Consider the following 12,879-nt stretch of genomic DNA (forward strand, 5'->3'; position numbering starts at 1 on the left):
ACACAGGATGCATCTAAAGGCAAAATACTCCCCAAGCGTTTATTCTCGGGTCCTCATGTTTCATTCATGCATTTAACCTTTCATAACTCTGTTCCCCAGTGGGATCAAAAGGTTAAAATACCTAAAATCTTTATGTAACGTTCTAGGACTTTTTTTTTTTTTTTGCACCGTATTCTCTGCTGCCTGAGTGTGGGTGGAACCTTGGAAGGTCTGGTGTGGCCCTGCCCGTTCACGAGCTCCAGGTGCCTGCGATGTAGGCCAGCTGGTGGCTTCATAGAGCCCAGCCAGGTGTGACGGCTTGTGCTGGGCATTTAAGTTGGGGTCATTTGGTCGGGCGCCTTGTTCGCCTTTGCATCAAGGGTCCCTTTCCCCAGCACCGCAAGAAAGTGTCATGTGGGGGGATGGATGTGGCCAGAATTACCGGCTCACCTTCGTGGGAGCTCGTGGCCGTTGAAAGGAAACACTGTTTTTCATACCAAGGCTCACTTAAATTGCAAAATAATTCTGTTACTGCTTTTTAAATTAGTTTTTAGACACTTTTTTTTTTTAATCAGATGGGATGAGGATAAGTGTGAGTGAGTGTGTGCATTTGCTCAGATAAATCGCCCATCCCTGAGAAGCACCGGCTCTGGACAAGTGCGAGGCGTCCGGAGATGCACCAGGCAGAAGAGTCACAACGAGCAAGGCTTTTTATGTAGCCATCAGCAGGTTCCTTAATGGTTTTGTAACTGGAAATGCTGCCTTTGCAGCACCGAGTGGGAGTAATGAGCATTAGTTAAAAGAGGCAAATGAAAAAAAAAAAAGTAAACCAAGTCATTAAGTGCTTTTTTTGTCTCCTGGCTTTAAACAAGTCACTTTGCTGCAAACCAGTGATCCTGCCTTTTTTTTTTTTTTTTTTTTTTTTTTGCTAGGTTAATAAAAACAAGAAGTGGCGTGAGCTGGCCACCAACCTCAACGTTGGCACTTCAAGCAGTGCAGCGAGCTCCCTGAAAAAGCAGTACATCCAGTACCTGTTTGCCTTCGAGTGCAAGATCGAGCGCGGGGAGGAGCCCCCGCCAGAAGTCTTCAGCACCGGGGAGACCAAGAAGCAGCCCAAGCTGCAGCCGCCATCTCCTGGTAAGTGGGAGCACTGCAGCCGGCGCCCCCTCCTGCCGCGCAGGGGTCTGAGGAGGCCTCTCCACGGGAAAGCAGACAGCAGCGGGGTCTTGCAGAGGAAGGAGCGTTTCGCCTCGTCTGTTTACTGGAGCCCAGCGACGGCCGTGCTTGGGGGAAGAGGGTAAAACCGGGCACGTGGAGGCACCACCGTAGCCGTCCCTCGTTTAGTCAGCAGAGACTTCAGCGTTCCGAGCTCACACGTTGGTTCCCCAGCATTTCGAAGCATCCGTCTGACCTGTGCAGGCCCGTGCCCCTGCGAGCGGTGCTGGCCCCTGCTCGCCGGGTCGGTTCCCGCAGCTCGGCCCGTTGCGGGCACTCAGAGTCGGGACGTAGTTCCTAATGTCCCCTGCCCAGCAGGCTCTCACGTTGAGGGTCACATTGTCCCGGTAAAGGCCAGACAGCCCTACTCGGAGAAGGGGGTGGGGCCCAGTGAGCTTTGACACTGCGGCCAGGACTCTTAGGAGTGACGGCGGGTCCCCGAATTCTCATCGGCACGCCGGGCCGACGACACCTGCCTTCTCCGCTGCGTCTCCTCTCAGCCGTCGGGGACCCTGTCGCTCTTCCTGCCAGCCTTCGTTCTTCCTGTCGAGGTTTCAAATTTGAAATTACTAGATCGTTATGTTCTGATAAGTACAGTATTTAAGATGAGAAGAAATTTGCACTCTCCTTAGTTCTGGGAGGTGACCTCACTCGAGTTCAATTCGACTGTTGTCTGTTTCTGGCCATCTCAAGCCCTGCGACGGTCATTACTTACCTGTGCTGTCCATGGGGCCGGTCAGACCTGCCACAACCCCGTGGCACAGGCTCGCTGCGGGCTGAAATGGCAGAGCTAGTGGCCAGTGTGTCCTGAGCACCCTCAGGGCGCCAGGCACCTAGGTGCCCTGTCATTTACTCTCCCCGTCAGACCTCTGGTACAGACGCTGTTTTAAAATCCATAAGAAAACTAAGGCACGTAAAATCTAAGTGGCCCAAAGTCGCATCGATCGTGAGCGGGAGGGCTGGGCTTTGCCCTGTGCCGTCCGGCACTGGAATTACACCCGCACCCAGCATACTCGTCTGCCTGAACTTGAGATACCCCTGTAACGGGTAAAATGTTTCCACGTAGAGATGGTATTTATGAGCCAAAGAAAGAAGTTTAGCTGCCGTCTGGGTGGCCGCGTTGACAGCCACGGTCGCTAATCAGCGGATCTCCCGTGAACGCCGCTTAGGCCCAGCGTGCACTTGCAGCAAATATGCCCAGACTTCGAGCTGTCAGTTCTCGTACAAGCAGAAACCTCCTCACTGACCGCACCCTCGGAGACCCGAAGCCTTTGCCAGTTACAGTGTACCTGAAAACCTGCGAAACCCAATTCTAAACCGCTCACAACATCGCATCCACAGAGTAAAACAAGCTGCCCATGAACAGCTCTGAAACTTTTTCCAAAATAAAAGCCCAGTGGGGCGTGGGGGTCAAAGCGGCGCCGTCCGCAAAGACCTAAAGGCGTGCTCCACTTGCCGGGAGGGAGCGCGCGTCGCCGAGGGGGCCGCGCGCGCGCGTGGAGGACAGCGCCCCCGGCGTGCGTCAGCGTCGCTCGGGGGCCCGCTGAGGCGGAGCTCCCTCGGCCTGTTCTCCTAGCAGTCGGCCCGGCCCTTTTCCTCCTCGTTTACGCCGCTGTTTTAACTGCACAAAGAGCTTGGGTTGCAGACGCACTGGGATGATCCATTTTCTCCGTGGTCCAAACGGAGCTGACGTCTTGGGAAGCCAGCCGCGGGCGAGGGGGACCGTTCCCTGCACCCGTCCCAGTCGGCTCATCCGGCATGCTCCGTGCGCTGCTCGGGGCGCACCGCCCAGCGAGACCGAGCCGCGGGCGGGTCAGCGGGCCAGTGAGTGGTCAGTGTGTAACCCAGGGCCAGGCGCCTCCCCACCGTCCATGAGCCAGTGTCCTCTCTGGCTCCAGAGCTGTCATCAAGGGCATTGTCTCTGAAACGTTTTTGTCGTCGAAGAAGGAAAAAAACTGTTTCCAACAATTTGCATTTCAGGGTCTCACGTACTACAAAACTTTTTAAAAACTAATTTTCAGCCAGAATTTGAGTTCTTCGAAGTCAGTTTTTTCCTTAAGAACACAACTGTAGTTTATTCCTTACCAGCAGCATATCCATGCAAACGAGACTAAAAGATTCCCGTGAGACGTTCTAGGGTATTTTTGGGAGTAGTCACTCTGAACCCACTTAGATCCTGAGTCATTTGGCTGTCTCCAGCTGAGAGCATTCTGAATCATCAGTCTGTATTCCCGTTTTGATTTGGCGTGTCTGACAGGGACCTGAAATTCAGTTCTGTCAGCCCTTCGGGGGCGTCAGGACTTCACTGCGGACTGGCCGCGTGGCTTCCCACACAGAGGTCCAGCTGACTCCAGCCTTCCAGCGACCAGAGCAAGCCGTGGAAGCAGGCCCCCAGACGGAGCCTGAGCCAGGCCCGGGGTGCCGTCACATCTCTGGGGCGCCAGTGGAGATCTCGTTAGAGTAAAACTAAGTGCGTGTGGAGTTCTGATGAGCAGCCACAGGAGCTGCTTCCCCAGGTGGCCTGGGCCTCCTGTAAGCCCTGAGGTTGGGGGTGGCCAAGGAGGCTCCACATTCAGTAAGAAAGTCTGTAACCGAAAACCCATCCATCTTTGCTGGCAGGTGGCTGACTGCGTTTCTATTATTAGCTGACAGGTGATGTCACAAAACCTGTCATGGATCCAACTAGGGAATCCTCAGTGGAAGATAAATGAGGAAGGGGCTCAGGTTATAAACAAAGGTGCCCTCTGGGTGACCTCTAGTCACTGTAGACCTGGGACAGATCAGCTATTCTTCTTTCTCCCTACCCTACTTCCTGCAACCCCAGGCAGAACTAGGGCACCAGGTTCGTGCTGTGTAAATTATCTTCCCAGCTAGGAGTCTGGCTGTACAGTCTGAAGTGTGTGAATGTACTTAACCTTCAATAACCTTTCCATTGTTTACTTTCGAGTATACATTTGTAGCTTCTGGCAAAAGGTAGGGATATCCTAGAGAGTGTGCCAGCCTTGGCTATTAATGGAGCTTCAAGAGGTCGCATTCATTTTTTTTTTTTTTCCTGGAAGGAGAGGAAGAAACACTGGCAAGGGGAAGAATTTTTACTTTCTGCTTTTTTTTTAATGAGCTATAAATGTGAATACTTGTAAATAAGGGTCATTCCGAAGTCACAGCCTTGTGAGCCGGGTTTCCAGGGATGTGTGTGGCTGCCGTGTGCTCGGTCCGGACTGGGGGCTCCCGTTCCCACCTCTGCCCGCTCTCTGGGGCAGGCGCGGCTGCAGGGTTACCCTTATGGGTTTATAAAAGACTCTACTTTGTTTATCACATTTACTTGTTTAATATGAAGTTTTTAGGGTTTCACCAGCATTTGGTTTTATAAGCATGAGTTAGTGTGTTTTTCTTTTAAGATAACTACATCTAAAAAGATAACTTACCTTAAAAGTAAGTTTTCCTGGCATATCTGAAAACTGCCCTGGGTACAGGGGACAGTCCTAGGTACCCAGGGGACACCCAGGGGACACGGTATACAGAACACACAGCTCTGCTGGCCCATCGTCAGCACTTAGTCCCAGCCAGGCCAGAGCCAGGCAGACCCGGGCAGACCCGCTCTGGCTAGAGGTGGCCACACTCAGACGCCTGGGGCTTTCTAAGCAGGAGCGATACAGCCTTTGCCACTGCCAACCCCTTATAGCACTCTCCAGTCTCTAGTGAGCAGTTTGACTCAGTTTCCCCTAAAGTAAAATGTGGATAGTGATCTTTGTCATGGGCCTTGAAAACTGCATAGGAAAGGAACTGCAACTATCAGCTTACCCAGTGATATTATTTACAAGCAGTCGGTAATTCTGCCATTGGGTATGGTTGCAAAGGTATTTAATTGTGACCTGCATGGGGGCAGGGGTTCCACTGGTAGAATCCAGGCACAGAAGAGAGCACATTAGTGAGCATATTATTCAGTAATTAATAAGTGAAACCAGTATCTGTCGAACACCTCACATGCTGAGGATAGGGCAAAAAGCCTTAAAATAATATATTTTTCCTATAAGATGAGGCTGATTTCTTCATTAATCCCAGTTCAGTTTCGAAACGATTTGAGCTCTGTTATTCAAGTATATTTATAGTTAAAGCCAAGTCTCAGAACTCTGATAATGACATTAAGGAATTCTAAACCAGCATTGTGTTTGATAATTACAAATCTGATTTCATAGCTCCAAAAATCATTCCCAATGACAGAGCATAAACATATCCAGATGTTAAGGAGGTGTCGAAATCAGACATAAGGTTCATTATTAATTTGTATCATCGCTTCCAACTGAAACATTTCTCATTGCCTAAGCAGAACTAATTTTTCTAATTTTCTCAAACAGCACAGTAGTAGCCCATCAGATTGATACACCCAAATTTTCAATCCCATTTTTCCTTATTCTCAGACATTTAGATTGTCAGCATTCTAAACAAAACTGAAATAAACATTTTCTGCCTAAAATCTTTTTTATATCAGATTATTTTCTTGGGATAAATGCCCAGGAAAGCAATTACCTAGTCAAAATGCTTTACAGCTCATAAGTAATGTTTCTAAATAGTTTACTGAAAAAACGTTTACTTACCAATTTTCACTATAAACAATTTGAGTTCTTATCACAAGAAAAAAAATTGTAACTATGTATGGTGATGGATGTTAACTTACTGTGGTGATCATTTTGTAACATACACAAATACCAAATTATAACATTGTATACCTGAAACTGATACAATGTAATATGCCCACTATACTTATATTTTACAAAATATGTGAGAGCAACTAATTTTACTACGTTACCAGCAATGGATATTGTTATTCCTATTATGATGGCATCTTTTCTTTTTTTTTTTCTTTTTCTTTTTTTGTAACTAGCAAAGATGACCTTAATTTGATGACCTGTTTTTTCCCCCTTTTTTCTCTTGGTACTTACTATCATCAGCTAACTCAGGATCCTTGCAAGGTCCACAGACCCCCCAGTCCACTGGCAGTAATTCGATGGCAGAGGTTCCGGGTGACCTGAAGCCACCTACGCCAGCCTCCACCCCTCATGGACAGATGACCCCAATGCAAGGCGGAAGGTATGCCGACTATGAGCCATACAGAATCGGATTTGTCTCTTAACTTTCTGGAGCAAACGTTATAGAGAAAAGAAACGGTGCCCCTAATAAGTTTTTAAATGTTGATAGCAGCTAGTTTTATTCATTTGATTTATTTTGGATACTTTTTACATTTACAGATTTCAAGGTTGCCTTATTTTCTGAGGCAGCGTTTGGCTGTGACTCCCGCTCCATCATTAAGCTTTCCTTTTTCTCATCTCAGAAGCAGTACGGTCAGTGTGCACGACCCGTTCTCGGACACGAGCGATTCCTCGTTCCCAAAACGGAACTCCATGACCCCGAGCGCCCCGTACCAGCAGGGCATGAGCATGCCGGACGTGATGGGCAGGGTGCCCTACGAGCCCAACAAGGACCCCTTTGGCGGCATGAGAAAAGGTAGGCGCGGTGCGGCCAGGCCCCGCCTCCGCCCGCTGCAACCGAGGCGCCTGCATGGTGCAGATCAGGCGCGTTTGAGTCCCTGCGGCTGAGTCTTAACCATCTGCCCCTGAGGGAACGCACTTAGCATCTCTGCACCCCACTTCCTCCCCTAGAAACCGGGGTGATAATGGGGCGCCGGAAGGGTGTCCTGAGGACTCACTGAGTTAATGCGGTGCAGCCCACAGAGAGTGACTGGCATCCACAGGGGGTGGGCACAGCCTGGGCCGGGCAGGGCTGGGGCCGGGTGCTGGCGGGTATGGTGGCAGATCAGACCTCATTCCTCGTGGGGTCCACACTCTCCTGAGGGGACAAACGAAAACTAAACTACAGACTGTTTTATATAGTATAATATTTCAGATGTATCTGTTACCTAAAGCAAGATAATCTATACCTTTTCCTTTCAAAAGCTCAGAGCTGCTTATTCCAAGTACAGATTTTGCAGAACATGCAATAAATCCATCAACTCAGTAATTCAAAAGGTTCATGAATGTTGGAGGTAGCCGTTTTCCTTAGTGGTATGAGGTGCTAGAGAGAACATTTTGTTAGTGCTGTTGGTGGTTATATTACACTTTTAGACTCTGAAAATATGACAATAATATGGAAAAATAATTAGTAATATTTGGAATCTGGCTTCAAATGTTATCGCGAACCGTTCCAGTATCCTACCGACATGCTGTTAGACAGCGAGAGTTGTGTTTCTTTTGTTTCCTTGTACCTACAGTTGTTCTGATTATGAAGGAAAATTGGAGAGGATGGAGGATGACGGTGGATTATCTTGCTAGGCCCTCGGTAGTGGCTCAGAGGCCAACTCCGTGTCACATTTCCCCAGCATCTCTCAGCTCCCCGACCTTACAGTGCTGGTGTGTTTAGTTCCTAATCAGAGCAGATGAAACCCATAGGAGACGGATTTGCTTACAGCCCTAGCCCTGTGACAGTGAAGTTTCCATCCGCAGTTCACCTTATTCTGTCAGTGAACTTGGTGGTACCCTTGGATTTTTATTTAATGACCAACATCAGTGGAAACCCTGCTCTTTGTTCTTGCTGCTGCTGTTGCTGCTGCTGTGACCCAGGGAGACCCAGCTCACGGGCGACAGAGCCCAGTCTCAGACTCCGGAGCCTGGCGGCCTGGGCCCCGCCTGCTGTGGTCGGCCGCTCTGTGTACAGTCCTGGCGGGGGGGGGGGGGGGTCGTCCTTCACTCCGTGGCTGTCGGCCGGGACACTGGGGCAGCCAGCTGCCCTCATCCGGAAGACTGATTTGAGAGCTCTGCTGGAGCTGGGATGTCACTAGAATGGCTGGTGTCATGGGGAGGCCCTACTGGAAACTCAGCAGAGGCTTTCAGCCGAGGGCCACCACTGGGGCCTTTCCGTGGAGTCTCCTGGGCACTGCACGACACTGGGTGGCTCTCAGAAAGGGGCACTCCAAGATGACAAGCGCCTCCCGGTCTCCACCGCATGACACTTCCCAGTGGTCACCGCTGGTCGAGCCCAGTCTCACTGTGCCTCAGTACCCACAGACGTGCTTTTATAGGGAGTCGCCACAGTACAGCCTCCCGTCACAGGCGCCAGCAGAAGTTACACCCCTTTAATACGCTTGCCATGAGTGTTGTTGGGTGCATCTCCCGCCCCCCCACTCCCGAACTGAGAAATGATTACTATCAGGCACTTTAATATCTGCCCATACGAAGGCCTCGTAATTGTTTTATCTTGGATTTCTTTAATTGTTAGGTCACACATCTTTTCATATATTTATTGACCATTTATTTTTCTTTTTCTGTAATATTCCATTTATGTATGTTACCTCATTTTTTAACTCGTCAGTCAAATTTCATATTGATTTTTAAGACCTATTTGTGTGCTGGAGAATTAAGCTATTTAACTTTACTCATCCCCCTTAATTTTCGTCTGTCTCTGTCTTCACATCTGTGAAATGGAAAGTGGCATGCAAACCGGCTCTGCCGCGGGGTGGCGGAGATCAGATGAGATAAAGCATGCGAGAGCGCATTGCAGAGGAAGGTGCCCTCCGCCACTGTCGGGGTTCATTCCGCGCCCCTCTCCACCAACCGACAATTTATCAGCTCACAAAACTGTAATCCGCCTTTGCCTCCCGTGCCTGCCGTGAAAAGTAACCTTCATGGGATACAGAAGGTAGTGGTGGTGTACGTCAATTAAGATTTGCATTAAAATGTTTAATTTGCCTCCAGGCGAGTTTCTGGGCTTGACCCAATTTCCTTCAGGCTCTGAGCTGATGCTAATTTGCATATTTGACCTAATTGCCACTCTGCCCCCTGATAGAGATAGTTGTAGTTCATCCATACTTGAGTTGTTCTTAACTCCCTGGTGATTTTCTTTATCCTGATTTTGGAGTGAGTCGGTGGATGCGTTGTTTATGTTAAGGTTTTCACTCTCCGCCCCCCATAAAGGAAGGGAACTAACTTGATAAGTGTATTTCATCTCTTCCTCGCCATCATTCCATGCGGTGGTGTTAACCAACTTCATTTTACAGACAGGAAAATAACCTCAGAAGCAGACTAACTTGGGTGTGGGACTACATGCATTTTCAGTACTTCTGCATAACAGATTACCACGAACTTAACTTAAAACGACGTGAATTTATGACCTCACAGTTGCTGGGGGTTCTCAGCTCTGGGGCTCGCACAGCAGACTTCATGGTGTCAGCCAGGATGCCAGCTCGTGAGGCTCGGGGTCCTCTTCCACGCCCGTTCAGGTTATTGGCAGTGTCGGTTCCCGGCAGTTGTGGAATGAGGTCCCACTGTCTTGTTGACCGTCGTCTGGGGACCTTCGCAGTTCCTAGAGGCTCCCACCCCTCCCCATGCATGGCCCTGTCCACCACAAGGCTTCTTCAAAACCAGCGGGAAGGTGACTTGGTCCGTCTGTGACCTTGAGATGAGATTGGAAGGGCACAGCTGAACACTCTCTTGGTTAACTCAGTCAGCCAGTGAGGAACTTGAGTTACGTCTGTGGAGTCCCTTTTGCCGTGCGATGTAACATACTCATGGGAACAACGTCCATCACACTCAGCGTTCTGCCCACACTCAGGGAGGGGCTCACACGAGGCGTGCACATGGGGTGTGGGGATCTTGGGGTCCGGCTTAGAATTCTGCCCCCACTGGGCCCATCTTGACACCAGACCTTCCGCTCCTTCATCCACATCATCAGTCGTGTTAGGGATGAGATACACGTCTGCCTTAGAATGACAAATGACTAGAAAGGGCTGTTTGGGCCCTTCGGCTTATGAAAATGCTTAATTTTACCTGTTATTTAAAATATTGCAGTGCCTGGAAGTAGTGAGCCCTTTATGACGCAAGGACAGCTGCCCACCAGCGGCATGCAGGACATGTACAACCAAAGTCCCTCTGGAGCGATGTCCAGTCTGGGCCTGGGGCAGCGGCCGCAGTTTCCCTATGGAACCAGTTACGATCGAAGGTGAGTGTTTCCGAGGTGAGGATGAGGCGGCGTCCTGGAAGCCGCGCTTTCCTCCCGGCACCTGTCCTGGGCCCTGGTAGCCGATGACCCAGCGTCTCCTTTCCTGCCGGAGCCAGTAAGGACCGTGCGCCGGACGGCTGCCCCCAGCAGGCAGTGTCAGGAAGGCCTTGTCCCCAGGCCACCAAGCGCGGCTGTGTTTTTCTACGTGAATGCCCACCAAAAGCTCGAGTTAGAGTGACGCTGAGTGACGCTGGGGCCGGGCCTGCCCCACGCCCTCTGGTCCTCCCGGCGCTCAAGTGCTCCGTCAGCTCCCTGAGGCCGACACCTCCATCTCTCAGGCGCGGCCCCGTCTTGTGATCCGCTGAGAGCTGCTGGGTGTCCAGCGCCACCTCTGTACCTCCCGCCACGCTGCATCCTTCAGGGACAGTGTGCGCCTGGCAGCCCCGCTGGGCTCTGGGCGGCCACCGGTCATGGTGACTTCTTGCGAAGCTCTTCAGGCGCTGTTCCTTGGGCCGTCCCCCTCCCCCCGGGAGCGTTTTCACAGCATCCTCTGCTCCTTTGTAACCATCTCCAGCCATAGCACAGGCCTTTTTTCAGATGGCGTCCTGACGGTGGAGAGGCGAGTTAGATCACAGCCCTGACCCAGACGGGTTTGTGTTGAATGAGAAAGTAGGAAAGTTGCTGAAATGCCTTGGGGAGGGAACAGAAAACCTTGGGGTAGCTCCGTCCTGCTGTGCCCGTGTGCAGAAGCCCCTCCCCTGCCTCCTGAGGGAAGTGCTCAACAGCAGAGATTCAACGATTCGATATAATGTCGGTGATTTTTAAAGAAACAAAAGTCGAGGCACAAGCAAGGGCTCTTCTAGCCGTAGCCACACTGACACGCCCCAGAGCAGGGAGGCTCTCTGTCACATTCTTCAGAGTCCCTGCGGTCATAGTGGACCCCGCCGTCAGCCCGCATGGGGGCACAGGGAAGGTTCCCTGGTTTAATGCAAAGCGGGGAAGTTTGAAAACTCTGTCTCGTGCCTGGCGTTTTTATGTGAGCCTGGTTCTTGATGTTACGTAGCCATCACGGGCTCAGAGTGACGTGGTACTTCCCCGGAGTACCGTGGACTTGCGATTCTCACTCTGGCTGGGTATGGGGAATGTTTATTTGTATTATCTGCATTAATCACTTAATTGTTGTGTAGTGTTTAGTGTACTGAATCAAGGGTTTTACTTAGATGTGGTTTGTTTTTGAGGGTCCGGGAAAAGCTCGGGGGGGGGGGGCGCTGATGAGGTTAGAGGGAGAACAATTGTCCTGAGACTTATATTCTTAAGGGAACCCATCAGAGGCACTTTCCTGTTTCTTCTGGAAGGCCTTCTAGAACATCGCATGGCCTGGGTTTACGTCGTTTAGGCTCTTTCACGTTAGAGTTTACCCCGTTGCTAAGTTTTCTCTTCCGGAAAGTGTTGCTTATTGTATTTTTTTCCTCCTAACTAGAATCTGCCTTCTAGATATCAGTGTCATTAGCAGAAACTTCTTCAGTATCTGTTTGACAAGTGGTCTAAACATATTTATTTTATTATTCTCATTCCTTGACCAGTTTAGAAATATATTCAGTTCAAGTATTCCCTTTCCTCCGGGATCAATATACTAACTAAACCACTTTGTTTTTTTAAATTTCAGATCTATTTCTTTTTTAATGTGCTGTTTTTTATGGTATTTATAATTTCTCAGTGTGATAGCATTTGAAAAAAGTAAATGTTTTGTTCATTCCCATTTTAAGATTTAATAGGAATACGTGTAAATCATCCCTGTTACCCTTTTCCCTATCCTTTCAGGGTCATAGGGCATTGAAAACTTGTGTACTCCACCTATACAGTGGTTAGCTAACTCCGTACCATTTCGATTAACTTTGAGGTACATCTTAAAAACCTGAACACTTTGTATTCATAATAAGAAGGTGAGAAGCAGCTACATTTTCCACTGTTACATGCCCATGTTCAGGTACTTCTAAAAATGCAGCTTTGATTCTCCGACTGTTTTCGTGGTTTGTTGCTTTCATTAATACGTCACGGCACATTGTTGTGTGACACTCCCCGGGTACGCCGTGGTGCCTGGGTGGGGCCTGTACTCACAAAGGCAGAGGGTGCCTGCCGGACCAGCCGGCACACTGGCAGCCTTCCCAAAGTGGGCGTTCCCACTCCTTTTGCTAAAAGTTAAAAGTGCTGCTGCTGCCCAGAGTGTCTCTGCTGGAAGTTGCGTGTAGAAAAGCTGTTGAAAGTAAAGTTTTAGGAAATGGACTGTTCGTTTCTCTCCTGGCCTGAGGTCCTTTGTAAATGAAGTTCTCTCCGAATGCCTCATTCTAGGCATGAACCTTATGGGCAGCAGTACCCAGGCCAAGGCCCGCCCTCAGGACAGCCGCCATATGGAGGACACCAGCCTGGCCTGTATCCACAGCAGCCGGTGAGTTGGCGACAGGCGCGCATCTCTGTGCTTTTTGTTTAAAACACAAACTTGGATGACTTCTCAAGAGTTTCAGGAAGTATAACAGAGATCATTAGCATTTATTTGAAAATCATGATATATTTGTTTATGCTAGAAAATATTCTCAGGGTTTTGAAGCTAGCAAATTAAAAATAGCTCTTGATAGATGATATCCTGAAACAAATATAACATGTCGTAAGAAGGACATTCACCCTCGTAAATAATAGCAA

The 12,879-nt window shown here is 49.6% G+C and overlaps 1 protein-coding gene across 11 annotated transcripts in view; it reads left to right on the plus strand.

The window, feature by feature from the left end:
- The window catches only part of ARID1B (AT-rich interaction domain 1B), a 376,686-nt gene that overhangs the window by 354,302 nt on the left and 9,505 nt on the right, over window positions 1–12,879 (plus strand). For all 11 annotated transcript variants that reach the window (XM_036223077.1, XM_036223066.1, XM_036223086.1 and 8 more), the window contains 5 exons: window positions 912–1,116; window positions 6,144–6,282; window positions 6,524–6,696; window positions 10,032–10,182; window positions 12,532–12,628. In XM_036223077.1, the coding sequence (XP_036078970.1) occupies window positions 912–1,116; window positions 6,144–6,282; window positions 6,524–6,696; window positions 10,032–10,182; window positions 12,532–12,628 (765 nt within the window). The remainder of the gene's footprint in view (window positions 1–911; window positions 1,117–6,143; window positions 6,283–6,523; window positions 6,697–10,031; window positions 10,183–12,531; window positions 12,629–12,879) is intronic.

This window comes from Rousettus aegyptiacus, unplaced genomic scaffold (genome assembly GCF_014176215.1).
Source record: "Rousettus aegyptiacus isolate mRouAeg1 unplaced genomic scaffold, mRouAeg1.p scaffold_m13_p_1, whole genome shotgun sequence".
NCBI classification, from domain to species: Eukaryota; Metazoa; Chordata; class Mammalia; order Chiroptera; family Pteropodidae; genus Rousettus; species Rousettus aegyptiacus.